General features: G+C 35.7%; 1 protein-coding gene across 11 annotated transcripts in view; it reads left to right on the forward strand.

Moving 5' to 3' along the window:
- The window catches only part of NR2C1 (nuclear receptor subfamily 2 group C member 1), a 47715-nt gene that overhangs the window by 17065 nt on the left and 14434 nt on the right, over positions 1-16216 (forward strand). For 9 of the 11 annotated variants that reach the window (XM_017737770.1, XM_017737774.1, XM_017737771.1 and 6 more), the window contains 7 exons: positions 859-966; positions 5727-5957; positions 9329-9410; positions 11706-11885; positions 13836-13983; positions 14085-14175; positions 15352-15536. In XM_017737770.1, the coding sequence (XP_017593259.1) occupies positions 859-966; positions 5727-5957; positions 9329-9410; positions 11706-11885; positions 13836-13983; positions 14085-14175; positions 15352-15536 (1025 nt within the window). The remainder of the gene's footprint in view (positions 1-858; positions 967-5726; positions 5958-9328; positions 9411-11705; positions 11886-13835; positions 13984-14084; positions 14176-15351; positions 15537-16216) is intronic. The other 2 variants (XM_017737778.1, XM_008636563.2) reach the window with 1 other exon arrangement.

The following is a 16216-nucleotide window of genomic DNA, read 5'->3' on the forward strand; positions in this document are numbered from 1 at the left end:
TATTATTAATATAGATTTGCAGGATGTTGCAGGCAGTTTGTGAACTGCAAAAATGTTCTGGAGTTACCTGGGAATTTAAGACAAAAATTTCAATTTGAAGGCATCTGTAAACTCTGTTAAGACAAATTCTCTTTGTGCTGCAAAAAATCTGACCTTTCTGATCAAGCTGCTACAAATGGCAGTTCTCCTTAATTTTTATTGACAGGTAATGTAGTGAATAATACCTTCCCCCATATGCTGTTGCCTGTAGGATGTGAAGAATTTTAAAAATATTGATAATTGTTAAAACACTTCCATGAATTGTATCTAAGAGCATTCACACAGAGATTTTAATATGATACACTGCTTGCCAACTTCATGCAATTTATTAGTTTTGTCTACCTTTGTTAATAGTTCCTCAGTATAGAATTCTTTAAAAGAAAAACAGAATTGAAACTGCCAATTGTTGAGTTTCCATACAAGAAAACCTTCTGTCATTTCAAGCAAGCCATTAAAGTACATTTAGTGCAAACATAGCACAGCTGTGATGATAGATATTGTGTCTCATGAACATCAACAGTGGTAAATATTCAGTTGGATTGACATACATGGACTTGTCGACAATTAATCACTTTACTTAAAGTGTTTGTAAATTTCACATTGGAAGGTATTTCAGAATGGGTTTAAAGGCAAATTTTCTAATTAGAAAAATTAAGGTGTTGAATTAGATTACAAGCATTTGCATTCTTTATAGAATAAGAGTGTCAGACTTTCCATGGCCTTGTTCAGAGAAACCATAAGGTTTAATCCATTAAGGTAGTGGATCCATTAAAATAGTATATCCATTGTCAGTCCATTACATTTGTTTCTTCTTTCTAGGTTACACATTCCCAGGAAGCTGTTACACAAACACTAATGGATGGGACACCACAACGAATACAGATCGTCCCTGCAGATTCAGGCCTCTCTTTATCACAGCGTATACAGGTATGCTTCACCTGATGCATTTTAGAAGCAGAGATGAGCTATTTGCTTCTGCCAGTTTTCACATGCAATTCTTTTTTGTTCGCATCATGTTACTTGCTTTCATGTAAATATTCAGCCTTGGATGGCAGAGACCCTTTCTATATGAACAGGAATAAAACATCATTCCAATCTTCCCTTTCTTTTTTCCTTTTTTTTTTTCCTCATAAGAATTTTCCCATTACAAAAATACTAAATCACTGAACAGAAAAAAACTTTTGGCAATACTGTAATGAAATGATTCCTTGAAAGCTGGATATTTTGTAGATCTGGTAGTTCAACTAAGTTGGAGGATTTCTTCATTTTGGAGCAGAAGCAGGGAGTGAAATACTGCATTGTAACTTTGAAGTCATGAAAAAGTGCAGGGAAACTTAATGTCTGAGAAGGATACTGGTTTTTGATTGTCCCAACCCATGTTGTATGTCTTGGTATTATAATCCATAGCCTTCCCAGGTAATAATCTCCAGTTGAAGTGAGGATATGAAGTTCTTGGCAATGTAGGTACTTAAATCAACATAGAAATGTGTATATGGAGACTAGGAAGAATTGGGGAATGAAATTTCATATTTTATGCCTTAAAAGTCACTGCAAGTCCTTGGAAACGTTTTATTTTTAATTTTCATCTTAGAGAAAAATATCAACTGCAGAAAAAATGTAAAAAATACTCCCAGATATATGTTGTTCATATAAAACCACACATTTAAGTGAGCCAGCTACTAGTATAATCTTGGCTGCTCTTTCCTTTTACTGGCTTCACTCTAAAACATTGTCGTCTGTTTTTTTCCTGTTTTGGTTCATTGTGTTGAAGCTTTCAACCTTCCAAGGCTCTTCACAACTGTCCCACATACATGATGGGGTTTTTAAAGATTTATTACCACCCACTTGTGCTCTAGTTGTGGTGGCTGTCTTACCTATCCAGGAGGTCTTCATTCTTTCAGCTACCTCCACTCTGTTTCTATACTTCGCGTACAGCTGTACCTTTTATTAACTAATTTGTGTTCATCAGTTAACCATCATCTCTTTACCTTTGATTTTCATCATCAACACCTATGTGCTATAATATCCCTTTAGTGTGAAGCCATTAGATACAATTTCAGTATCAGAATGTGAGACACGGACATACAAGCCCATGAGCCTTTACTGTTGAACAGTACTGTTGGTTCACATCCAGTGGCAGACTTCTAACCTTTCTGTGACAATTTTTTTGTGGGGGAAGACCTGCTCTTGGTTAGGCACTGTAGCTACTGCAAATATAATGAATGTAGAATAGTTGTATTTCTGAGGACAGGGACTTCTATGTAGTTTTTCACATCTTCTGTAGATGGAAGATCACTTGTTTCTAACCAGCTACTTTGTCCCTTGTCTTTTTGCATCATGCTCATTAATTCTGTCTTCAAAATTGATGGTAACACTTCAGTTGTTGTCTCTTGATATGTGTGGAACAACACTTAGTCAAGTGGCATCCTTCCTACAAGAGACATCTACAAACATATCACCAGTATCAAACAGTAGTAAAAACTTTGCTCAGAGAAGAATTTATGTGAAGAGCAAAGTAGTTTGTAGGAATAAGTGTAACTCAGTGAAATGTCCACCATAACTGTTAGATTGAATAATTTTAAGTATATATTTCCAATAAGTGTTTTTTCCTTTATTATTATTAAATGCACTTAATTATCTGGAATCTTGAAATAAAAAATCCTCAGTAAAAGGTTCTTTAAAACATGTTTCATTAGTCAGTCTTCTTAGGGAATGCTAGCGTTTCTTCTGGGAGAAAAGTTGAATGCCACATTTTTTCAACAGACATTTTTGCACAAAACTGGCTGTTCTAAACAGGTGTATTAGTTGTCTGTGTTTAGACACTTTCTTTTTCCTAAAATAGGAACACACAGTTATTGAGGTGTTTAATTCATTGAAATGATGTTCAAATGGAAGTCAAAACTTGTTAACAGACCAGGCTTAAAAGCAATAAAGGAAAGTAATATCTTCCATTATCATCAGGGTGCTTAAATGAAGTACATGAGGGTAGTGTATATTTATGCAGTCAATCCTGAATTGATATATTCCTGTTTTATAACATTATCGTTTTAGCAATAGTGAGTTTCAGATTATTAAGAAAGATAGTGTGTTGTCACTGAGTCATGATGGATTCTCTTCAGAAGATAAGTGCTTTTTTTCTTCCCTCTGATTATTTTTTTCTCTTACCTTGACATTTAGGTATTGCAGGTTGTTGTACTATGGTGAACTGCTCCACTTTTCAGTGTCCCCATTGCAATGTAGGTGGAGTTTTTGCAGGTGTATGGCCATAAGAGGTCAGCTGCAGACAGAATGTGCTTAATTGTTTAAACTGCTTTCTCTTATGCCTCTGTCAAATGCTTGTCAGCTGCAGAAGCCACTTGTGCAGGTTGAACAGCTTGGTATGGATGTTAACGTAACACTGTATCATGTAGTGAAAACTGCCTGGGCATCCTCCTAGAATTGCAGGAACCCATTTGAAGAGTTGGGACTCTTATTTGTTAAATAGAAGGTGAAGTGAATTGTGTGAAGTAGCAGTGGTTTTTTTGCCTACTGTCCTGCCGTATTTATCTACAAGTACATATATTTTCTTAATTACACAGCTGGACTACCATAGGAAAAAAGATAACTTAGTATATATATCCCAAAATTTCAGCTGTAGTTCAAGTTCATGTCTTCACTGTTTGGGGCATGCCGGTTTTTGAGTTTACTTTGTATAAACCTAACTAGATGGAGTATATACCTTTTTTGGGGTACACACAGTTGCACTTTTAAGATTTGATAGGGAGACAAATTTTAGATAAGAGTGTCTTTCGAAGAGCAGGTCTGGAAATTCAAAAAACAGCAGAGTGTTCTGTTTGGCTTTTGTACATCTATGCACCCTGTTGAGGATAATATACATTGGATTTCTCCTAATCTAAATAAAATAGATGTGTTTGGAAAGAAGGGGAATGGAATATCAGCTACTTTGAAAACAGCCAAAACTTACACAGGAGAAATAAAGATTGTAAATGAAGGAAAATGGAACAAGGAAAAGGAAATTAAGGAAAGAAGGAAACGAAAATGGCAAGGAAGTTTGCCTTCTAAAGAATACAGAACCAACATAAAGGAATTTAAAGAAGAAATAAGGGATTGCTATAGCCATTTGTGGTCCCAGACGTGTGGATATATGAAAAAACTGAACAGAAAATTTATCATGTTGATAATTATTGTCATGTTTTTGCATTGTCTTCTCACCCTACACCCCAAATCCCATATTTTTTGTTCTTTAGCATTTAGAATTTTATCATTTTACTGGCACTTTTCTCTTAGAGAAGCTTTTAATCATATTTTGCAGAGAAAAAGAATTGAAATTTGATCCATTAAAATGTTAAGAGCACAAAGTCACCTGAAGGAAACACAATCATTTTGTGTATTTTGAAACTCATTATTTCTGAATATTTGAAAGTGGCAATATTGCATTATAACTGCTGAAATTGGATACTCATCACTGCTTATCTTTTTAAAATGTAAACTATACACAGGTATTGAGCATTTAGAGAAAGTAATAAGCCTGTTGTGAAGGTGCAATAGCAAAGCTGAAAAAAAACTCCTGTGAAATTATGCCTCGTTCTGTTTCTTTGTGCCATGGTTCTTCACCTAGGAAATGTAATTAATATTGACACCCCAATTACTGTGGAACTAGTTATGGTAAGTGTTAGACAATGAACTAAATGTCATCTGTAATAAAAATAAAATTCATATCTGTAATAGGAATGTTGGGTATGTGTAGGTAAACATAAATGTTTGGCTATAGTTTAAAAACCAAGTTAAAAGGAGCTCTTTTATTGAGCTCTAATTCAAAATAGCTTGCAGGAAACAGTCTTTGTAGGATAATTTTCCTTAGTCTCCAGAATAAATCAGGGAGTTTTTCACATAGGCATTTTGATGGAGAAATTAAGTGACTAAAAGTGAGATTTAGAATAGAATATATATAGAGAGAGAATGTTGATTATTTTCTCCAAGAATTATAATCTTATGGAAAAGTTGCAGAAAGTGGAGGATTATTTAATAAAATTCTGCTGTGTTTGTGCTTGAATATAGGGATAAAATGGAAAAAAACAGCCTGTAGATCTGTTCTTGATTACAGAACGAAAATCAGTTTTTCCTTAAAAGAAGAAAAGCAAAAAAGACAGGTAGAAAAAGGTCCCCACAAAATGAAGTCTAAAATGTATATACAGGTGCAACAATATGATTGCTCTTCCTGCTGTTTGATGCTTACTTCTTTCACTTGGACATCTACATTTGTGGTTTTAAGAAGTTTTTTACTAAGTAACCAAACTTTGGAGGTGCTGTGAGCACTTCATGTAGAATGTGGTGAATTCAAGATTTAAGATTTCTCATAACCTGATGGGTCTTAGGGCTCAGCTACAGGCATGCCTTGAGTTCTGGATTGTCAAGAGTTTCAGTACTGTTGTAAAAGCATGCGCCAGTTGTAAAAATTGAGTACGAACTCAGGTTTTCACTTCAAACACCCTTGGTTGAAATGTGTTTCAAATACAGTGAAAATCCAAGTTTTCGCCTGAGTTTAATTCGCTCTTGTGTGACAGAGGGGAAGATGATCCTGCTTCTCAAATGTGAAAGGCAAAATTCCCATTTTCTTCAAGTGCCCGGATTGGGTCCAAAAAGTTAACTTAAATTACCGTAACAATTTGAGATAAATGTATTATTAGATTGTCACAGATCAGCAGACGGGCCAGAAGATTCAGATTGTTACAGCACTTGATCAGAGCTCAGCAGGCAAGCAGTTCATCTTAACAAATCATGATGGCTCTACCCCAAGCAAGGTGATCCTTGCCAGACAAGATTCCACTCCAGGAAAAGTTATCCTGGCAACTCCAGATGCTGCAGGTGTCAACCAACTGTTTTTTGCATCCCCTGATATATCTGCACAACACATCCAGGTAGATAATCCACTTTATTTTGTAATTTTCATTCAAATGGGATAAGAAAAGATGTTTTATTTCCAAATAAGTCTGTCTGGGTTCTCCTTTTTGATTTTTTCCTTGCACTATGACTCATTGTGGATACTTGGAAATTATTAAAAACTTTTTTTACTAGATTTGTTGCTTTTAAAATTTATATGCTGGCTCATGATGTTAGAAAGAATAGAGTTATTTTTATTGTCATTTCCAGATTCTGCCATGCCAACAGTCCTTTATTTCTGCTTGTTGACTCTCCATCTGTTTTCATGTATTGTTAAAAAACATGCACTTTTCTCCATTATCCTTATCGCTTAACATTTCCTTTTGCTTGTTTTCCTTTTTGTACACTGTTGCAACTGTTCAGCTGTGTGAATTGTAGTCTACAGTAGTGCTCAGACTATTTAGCAGGAAATACATTAGTCCGTGGGGAGGAGAAAATAACACTAATGATTTTGGGTTTACTAATGTGATACTGTAACTAGCCAGGGTTCTAACTCCCTAAGCTGGTCCCCAGTGCACCTTACTCTCACGCACGTTATATGTGCCACTTCCATAGTTGCCACCCTCCAACTTCCAATCCTCAGCCTGGCAGGGATGGGATGGCACCGATGTGAATTATGTCAAAAACATGCAAGAAGAGTTGGGAGATGTGACCTTCTTCAGCATGAAGTAGGAGGTTACTGCACTCCAGCTAAGGTACAGTTACTGCATATAGTTCACCCACGCACATTTATGCTGCTGTTAAAATACATCAGTGGTAGGCCAGACAACATTCAGGTAGCTACAGTCCATTTAGTTCCTTACCAAATACTTAAACATTATGACCATAAGCAGCTGCTTAAGGAAAAATATTAAAAGCTGGCCAAGTAAATAATGATCTCTCTGAGCATATCCTTTTACTTCCATTAGCTGATGATACAGAGCAGCCTCCTGATTTGGAGACTGCAGTAAGACCATCATATTTGATAGCTGCTATTAAACAACCTTTTTTGTTATTTATATAGACCATATAAGCTTTAGTCTATATAATATCCTATAGTATCGTATGGTGTGCAAAGAATACTTAAGTTGATTTGGCCATCTGAGAGAAGTGTTTAATTGGGTGTCTCTTGCACTATAAGATACTAGTAAGGATTTGTGTGGGGGTTTATAAATCACTACAATATCCTCTTTCAGGTAATCTGTTTTCAGCTGCAGACCCTGCAGACTGTTTAGTTTGTGCTGTTCTGTGAACCAGTCCACTGTGATTCACTACCCACACGTTTTGTAAGCTTGAAAGAATCTCTGTATTATATAATACTTTTGTTTCTGAAACTCACAGTTCCTTGCAAATGGACATCCTAGGTCCTTGCTCCAAAGAATTGGATTACTGTGAATAGGGGACCAGTAGCAAAAGCCAATCCTATTGAGAGGTATTGAAGCATGCTTAGTGTTATCATCCACTTTGTATTTTAGGTAAGCCTCAACAAAAATACAAACCAATGGGATATGAGTAATCCACATAAAAATTATTTTCAAAGACAACTTAAGAGATGAGAAGTGTGCCACACTGGTTTAGAAGGCAAAATTCAGGAAAAGAGGAAGTGTGTACAAAAATATGAAAGTTGTAGTTCTGATTGTATCATTTGGGCAAAATAGGTCAGTTTGAGAGGCAGCAGAGTATTCTGTCACTCTAGTTAAATTGTTCTGTTGTCTGCTGATATATATCGGTAGAAATTTCCTTTGTCCATTTAAAAGTTCATGAAATAGAGAGTTCCATTCATTTGTTGTTCACCTGCATCCCCTTTGGGATCTTTGTATTTTCTCCCTCAAATGATCTTTCTGTCTGCAATTTCACCTGTTTTCTTCTTCTTCTGTAGCCTTCACTTGAAATGCCCATTTGTTTGTTCTGCCAAAAACCTCTCTGTTACTGCATCTTACCTTTACATTGACTCATTTGGCAAGACCCTTTCTCCCATCCTCTATTTTAACTTCAGTGGCTCTTCTTCATATTAATAATTTTTATTCCTCATGTTCAAGGTCAGTTAATGAATTCTCTGAGTCTGGGATTTTTATCTCCTCATAGGCCGACTCTGTAGTCTTTCCATATGTGGAACTTCCCATTTCAGTGTAGCTTTAATTTATGGAAGGACTTAACATTTATTTATATGTATTTTATATAATATCATGAAAATACATAACATTAATACTGGAAATTTGGAAGGATCCAAAGGTTAATATTCTCTTAACTCATCGTCTTATTTTTCTTAAGAAGTTGGTGTTTTTTTAAAGAAAACTTAAGAGATGAACCTTGGAGACAGTATTGTTTAAAAGGCTAACTAGAAGAAGTATGCTTGTTAAACTTTCCTGCATATGTCATCTGTACTGTGTTCCAAACTCTAAAAAGCACAATTTCTTAATTTTCTCTGTAGAAGAGAGAGTACTTTCTGTTTCAGTTACTTCCCTTTTTATTAGAGGTCCTGTTCTGAGTAAGTGAAGCAAGAATGAGGAGCCTGGCTTCCCTTTAAGACACAGTAGAAGTTAAAAACTCTTCAATCTTCTAAACTGTATTCTCTTTTTAATGAGAAGAATTTTTTTTCTTTTCTGTGTCAGGATGGTGTTGGGTTGTTACTTGTGATTCGTGTGTTCCTTTTTTAAATGGAGTTTTTGCTGTGCTTTATTTATGTTGCAGTGGGATAGTTTTCAAAGATTAAGTGGAAGGTTCTGATGCCTACCCTGTAGTACTGGAATTCTAAAATTATGTGCTTACAAAGCTTTACAGGTACCAGAGATAAATGAATGAGACAAGACAAGAATATCTGAGTAATGTCAAACTGTTACTGAAAGCCAAACTATAATACTAATTGATAGTTAATGATAGTGTCCAGAGTACATTTTCTTTTGGTTCAAGTTTGTGTGTATTATAAAAAAAGGAGTCAATAAACCTCAGTGTAGATCTAGTAGCCTTTACAAGGGATTTTTTTTTGTTCCATTTAATGCTTAAGTCTTCTTTTGTACTATGGATGAGTCATTAGTATATAAGTATAAAATTGAACAAAAGGTAGGAGTATACTGATGCTAAAAGTTTTTCAAAATGCCAGTCCATTTCGCAGAACTAGTGTTTAGATAAATTAAATCTTGAATTCTTCTCAGAAGCATAACAAAGAAGTCTTGTTCTCTCCTGACAGGGAGCACAATGGCATGGCAGGTAGTTACTTTGTGTCTCTGAAGACTATTAGATGTAATGAAGAAAACATGATACTTTGTAGATTTAGTCCCCTATCTTAGACAAAAACCAAGAGCATGAGATGTATTTTACTATCTAGATGGTAAGAAAAAGAAAAATTAAATTCTTTCACACTTTTTTTCAGATTTTAACAGACAACTCACCCAATGAACAGGGCTTAAATAAAGTGTTTGATCTGTGTGTTGTATGTGGAGACAAAGCATCAGGTATTTATTTTTTTTCTTTCCTTTTTTTTTTAAGGTAGTGCAATTTTATAAAAGCAGTTTAAAATTTTTATAACACTTTGCATGCATATACATATATAAATCTCTTTACATGTGGTGGAGAATTACACTAAATGGTACTCTAGTGTTCATGGATAGGATTTATTGTTGTTTAATATAGAATCATAAAATATCCTGAGTTGTAAGGGACCCACAAGGATCACTGAAGTCCAACTCCCAGCCCTGCACAGCACCATCCCCATGAGTCGCACCATGTACCTGAGAGCATTGTCCAAACACTTCTTGAGCTCTCTCAGGTTTGATGCTGTGACCACTGCCCTGGGGAGCCTGTTCCAGTGCCCAACCACCCTCTGGGTAAAGAACCTTTTTCCTAACATCTATCCTAAAATCCCCCAGACCAACTTCATGCCATTCCCTTTGGTCCTGTCACCGGAGTGAGGAGGTCGGTGCCTCCCCCTCCATTTCCCCTAGTGAGGAACCTGCGAGGTCTCCTTTCAGTGGGGAGCAAACTTCCTAGAAAATAAAATCAATTACAGGTTTTTTTCCCCAGAATTGGCAAAGTTTAACATTAAAAATGCAGTTGCTAGAGCTTTAAATACATGTCAGACTTCACCCATCTCGAGGAAATTTCTGCCAAGCTTAAGGCAAAGATCTGGTTGGTGTATTCTGATTGTTAACACTTCTCTGACTCCCCAGTGGAGGGCTGGAGTCTCCGTTGAGGGGCTGGAGATCCCAGGAGGTGTTCCTCCTGTGCTGGCCTTGGAGTATTGAGTAGTGGTAAGGACTTTGGGGAGACTGCCATGTTTCTCTGAGCATCTGTAGGTTTTGGGGAGCCTCCCATGTCACAAACAATGCCGTGAAAACTGCTTTGCAGACACTTCCAAGCTGGAATGCAAGAAGCTACAGCAAAGAGGAGGTGCAGAAGCAGCATGCACGAGTATTTTACATAATGAATATTCATAATCCAGCTTCTGCAAAAATGTTTCACACATTATTCTTTTAATATATATTATGCTTTTGAAATTTCGCATTTTAGTAGTGGTAAAAAGGTTGTGAAAGGAATCTAGAAAACCTGTTAGAATTTCTAGAAACTTCTGGAAAGAATCTAAAAGTGTTTTCTCCTAAATTGGGTCATGTTTGTGATTTATTTTTGTAATGTGCTGTAGGTATTTAAGGGATTCATAAATCGAAATTGTTGTAACTGCCAAGGATGCCCTCAATCCTTTTTAGTAATGTTTATAGTTTATGCAAAATAAAAATAATTTACTTCTAAAAATAATTTTCAAACTTACTTTCTGTAGTATATCATAGAAATTCTTATACAGAAAACTCACAGAACTGGTCTTCAAAAAAAAAAAAGAGTTGTAGCTATTCTAAATTACTCTTTCATTGATGTTTTACTGCAAGAACTGTTAGAATTTCTAGAAACTTCTGGAAAGAATCTAAAAGTGTTTTCTCCTAAATTGGGTCATGTTTGTGATTTATTTTTGTAATGTGCTGTAGGTATTTAAGGGATTCATAAATCGAAATTGTTGTAACTGCCAAGGATGCCCTCAATCCTTTTTAGTAATGTTTATAGTTTATGCAAAATAAAAATAATTTACTTCTAAAAATAATTTTCAAACTTACTTTCTGTAGTATATCATAGAAATTCTTATACAGAAAACTCACAGAACTGGTCTTCAAAAAAAAAAAAAAGAGTTGTAGCTATTCGAAATTACTCTTTCATTGATGTTTTACTGCAAGAACTATGGAGGTACCATTACCCTGTTAGGAAAATGAAAGGTGAAAGCAAAGCTTTGAAGTGACTGCCTACTGCTGTCAAATGCCAATGCCATGTTTGCACTTTCCATGGTTTCATTAGATTTAATGCATACAATTTTGACAGCTGAACTTGTAATGAGCAATCACAGGGATTGTCTGTAGGAAAAATTGCTAGAGAAATGTATAAATTAAAATATTTTTTGCTGTATTCTTGCTAACCTGTTTTCTTAGCCTTTTTTAACACTATTGTCAACAGATAAGGAAATAATTTAATAAGCAGCTTGCCTATTTATAAAATCCTGTTCACATGCTTTGAACTAGAGAAATGGTTCACTTGCTTTTCTATGTTGTTTTATAGCCTCAATATATTTTAAGATCTGAAACCCATGGGGAAAAAGAGTGTTCTTTTTCTGGGTAAAATAGCTGATACTTTGTTTTTAATAAACATGAAATCTAAAAATATAATATTCTACTGTAAAATTAATGTCATGCTTTCTGGTACTTTGTAACTAGGGCGTCATTATGGAGCAGTAACTTGTGAGGGATGCAAAGGATTCTTTAAAAGGAGTATACGGAAGAATTTAGTTTATTCCTGCCGAGGAACAAAAGACTGTGTCATTAACAAACACCACCGGAATCGCTGTCAGTATTGCAGGCTGCAGAGATGCATCGCCTTCGGGATGAAACAAGATTGTAAGTCTGAATAAGAGCAAATTGCTTTCCCTGGCAGCTATTTCGTGCTACAAAAGATATGCTTTGTATAGATACAAATTGTTATCTTGATTATATATTTTTAAATCATTGTATCTTTTTCATTTAAAGAACTGTACAAGTTTGGTGTATCAGAAATACGAAATGCTTTCAAGTGTTTGCTTTAAAAGCTTAAGAAGCTCATCCCATGTGATGAAAGTGAGTGAATTGTTACTCCTATGTGGCAAATATAAAGCATGTCTGCATTTTTTTAATGCAGTTCAACTTTTTTATGTGTAAATTAAGCTACTGAATTTGTTGAATTCTACTTCCTTTCGGTTTTTCCATAACTGAGATTACTGGCAATTACTATTCACTTTTGGCAAAGCTCTGCAGAGACAGTTATTTACAAGGCAGAGATCCATAGTGATCTAAAGTTTAGTTCTTACCAATTCCTGCAGATTCCAAGTTCCTTTTTAGCCTTCCATACATTAGATGTAGTGGTATTGGAATATCACAGCAGTATCAGAATACTAAATGCACAGAAAATCACACAAACCACAAATTCTTCAGACCTAATACTGTGTTGCTGCTGCTGCATACAGTATTGGTCTTGTTCTCTGCTTTCTGTCACCCTGTTCTTATTTGGCTGACCCTCTTGAACCTCTGTGGACATTTTCCTCCTTACAGCCCTGCTTCTCTCAGCAGAAATCAGTAACACAGAGGAAATTAATTCAGAAAGGGAGGAAAAGCTGGGACAGTGAAAGTGGATCTTTACCCTCTAGTTCAGCTGACAGTTATGTAAGAAAAGGCCCCTCCACAGAAGACTTTATAAGCAGAACAAATTCTCTGGGGTTAGGGATCGGAAGGCAGGAAAATAATCTCTGGGTCACGGGGGAATACTGAGTAGGGGAGAGGATTGTTTGGTGGTAAGTCTCATTCCTCAGTGGGGTGGGAAAAGGAAAGAAAACTTAGCATCATCCCTGACTGTAGCTCCCTCAGTGGGGGTTATTCGTCCCTTGAAGAAGCCTTGGCCTTTTCTCAGCAGTGAGACCCTGCTAGTGAGCACAGTGTTTGCAAAGAAAGATGAAATACTTGCCTCCCTCTCCCACCCTTTAAAGCACTATTTCTGGGTTGCAGGTTGGCTTCAATGGCATTGTCAATTTTTGATACTATTGACATTTGAGGCTTTAAGATATTTATCAGTATCAGTGTAAAAGTTTGAATAGCATCATAGTCTACTGCTTTCTTGAAAAGTTTTTAATGTTTTATCTCAAGTTACACATTTTTCATATTTCCATTTTCCCCGTAGGGGAACTCTTTAAAGCAAGGTGATATATCTGTAGGCTAAAGCCCAGATTCATTCCACCTTGTTTCACTGAGCCATTCAAATTAAAAATCCACTTCGTTTCTGAAGTCAGTGACTGTGAGTCAGGGTGTTGCCCAGATTGATCTTAAATGGTCTGAACTGAACTTTTTGAATATACCTTTCCCTCTGTATTGTCTAAGGTCCTAATTCGAGAAGCTTCTTTAAGAGCATGAAGTTACGTGGGTTCAACATAGACTCACAATCCATAGAAAACATACCATGAGTCCTTTACAAAGGAAGTGAGAGTGTGGGATAGTGAAACTGAGAGAATGAGAAGATTTAAGCTTCCACTTTGATTCAAGTTAAAAACTAAGGGATGTCTCCCTTAATTGTAACTTGAAAATGCTACATATGTTTGGTCTCAGACTTTGACTACTACATCATTTCACTTATAACTAATCAAGTCAGTGTGCTGGTTTTTATCTAACTTGTTAGCTTGTTGGTTATGGGATATATTTTATATATGTTTTAGTTATTTTCAGAATTATAAATTATATTAAATTGAATATTAAATAAAGAAAAAAGTATTATTTCTTAGTCTGTAATTCAGGGTGTGATTTAATAGTTGGGTATTATTTCTGTAGCTGTACAATGTGAGAGGAAACCTATTGAAGTGTCAAGAGAAAAATCTTCTAACTGTGCAGCTTCTACAGAAAAGATCTACATTCGGAAAGATCTTCGTAGTCCATTAGCTGCAACCCCAACTTTTGTAACAGACAATGAAACAGCGAGGTATGTAAATTGGATTCAGAAGTGGCTATTTCTGTCTTCTGAAAAAAGAAAATTCAATTTTCAAATTAATCAAAATGAAAACTTGTGCTGTTTTCTGTCAGATCAACGGGTTTGCTGGAATCAGGAATGTTTGTTAACATTCATCCGTCTGCAATAAAAAGTGAGCCTACTGTGCTGATGACTCCAGATAAGGTACGTGATGATATGACTGATATAATAAGTAGAGCTACTTGCTGTAATTGTATATGTAAGGAGAGAAGGGTGTTTTATTTGGTTAATCTTTAAAACACTCCTTTATAACATTCACCTGTGTTATAAATGCCTTCTCTTCAGAAGAATCCTCTTAGCCTCACACAGTACAAATGCTGAAAACACTACAAAGCAAATGCCCTTCTTTCATGTTTTTAGAGAGCTTTAAGGGCTGTATTATTTTAATTTTGTGTTGGGATAATCCTGACACTTGGCTCACTCTTTTGCACAAATAAAATGAGGTGTTCACAAAACTTCTCTTGGCATTACCACAGTGCATATTGTAAATATGGTTGGATTTTTTTCTCCTGAATCACTGTTTTTTTGGCAAAGCTGATAAGACCTATCTCATCAACAATCTTATTTCTAAACTGGTTTTCCTTTGTTTCCATTTTGTTGCACATACTGATCCACTAAAGCCATGTGGTAGCTTCCTCACATATGCACAGTAGGAAGCGTTCGTGTTTTTCTAGCTGATACTAAATTACCTCATACTGTTTTCGTGCATTTTGCTTTGCTTGCTCTGTCTGGTGTTAGCAGCAGCATACTTGTTTGTAGTAATGTACTTTTTTATTTTTGGTGGGACACATCTTACCGCCTCTCTGAGTTATTAGCCAGTACTGAATCACTTTGTTCCTTCACAGTTAAACAAAGACATAAACACCAAAAGGCTCCAGCAGAATTCTTTTTCTGCCTGTTTATAAAGGTGACTTTCCATGTATTCCTTCTTCTCAGACATTCTTCTACCCTATTACTACTGACTCATTTACATGGGGAAGGAAGATGCTAAAAATAAAATCTGGAGCAGTCATATATTCCCGGTGATGGACTAGTGCATAGATAAGTGGAATCTTCTTTCTGCACTTGCTTACCATCAGAAGTATTCTTTCTGAAAGTGATAGCTATTACTTTCACAAGTGAATGTCAAAATATTTCATCTTTTAGATGCAGTGCAGTGTCTAATTTCTGTATTGTGGCTACCCATGTATTGAGAACAGTTTTTTTACAGATATCTCTTTGCACATGCTCAATTCTTTGTTTATGCGAAAGTTAGACTCTTCTCTTGCAGGTTAACTGCTGCCAATTAACTGAGAATTAAAAACTATTCTTTTCCCTTAGGTAGAAGCATGTCAAGGCGATTTAAGTACACTGGCAAATGTGGTGACTTCATTAGCAAATCTCAGTAAATGCAAAGACATGTCACAAAGCAGTACAGAGCTATCCATGATTGAGAGTTTAAGTAATGGAGATGCATCATTATCTGAACCCAAGCAAGAAGAACAAGCTAGTAGTGATGTTACAAGGTAAGGCATGTTACACTTAAAAATACTATTCTTTCCAAGAAGGTGTCTGTCAATTCAGACCATTAATTAAATCATCACAATGTAGGAAATCTATCTGCTTTAAAAGTAATAGTATATCAGCGTAAGCTCATGTAGATGATAAATACTGTAAGATTCTTCCAAGTGAAATCAAAAGAAAGTTCCGTTAGAGAAATAAATCCTTTTAGTTGTTTGTACATGAAATTCATTTCAGTATAAATGTTACAGCTGATGTTCTTACCTTTTGGTTTGCCATACTAAGGTACGTTAGGTCTTGTACTATAGTCTTAGTACTTTGTGTGATCCTGGAAGACTTGTTCTTAAGAGGTCTCATCTGTCTGATAGTTAAATGCTTGTAACTATTAATCACTTGAAAAGCATTTTCTTTCTACACGGCAGAAGTTACAGAATTCTCACTATCAATACGAATACATTCACTGAGTATCTTACAAACTTGTGTCTTGCACCGGTTTTAACTGAGCCATTGTGGTGAGCCTGTGTGTAAGATGTTCTGTGTGGTATATACAGAACTACTCAGAACATCCACAGTTACTCCATCAATCACAATCATGTTCTTCCTTGGTTGTCATCTCATGCAAGCTTCTGACTGCTGTCCCAGCAATATTTTACATACTATTTACATTTTATGTGCAGTCCTGAAA

This window comes from Corvus brachyrhynchos, unplaced genomic scaffold (genome assembly GCF_000691975.1).
Source record: "Corvus brachyrhynchos isolate BGI_N302 unplaced genomic scaffold, ASM69197v1 scaffold56, whole genome shotgun sequence".
In the NCBI taxonomy this organism is placed as follows: Eukaryota; Metazoa; Chordata; class Aves; order Passeriformes; family Corvidae; genus Corvus; species Corvus brachyrhynchos.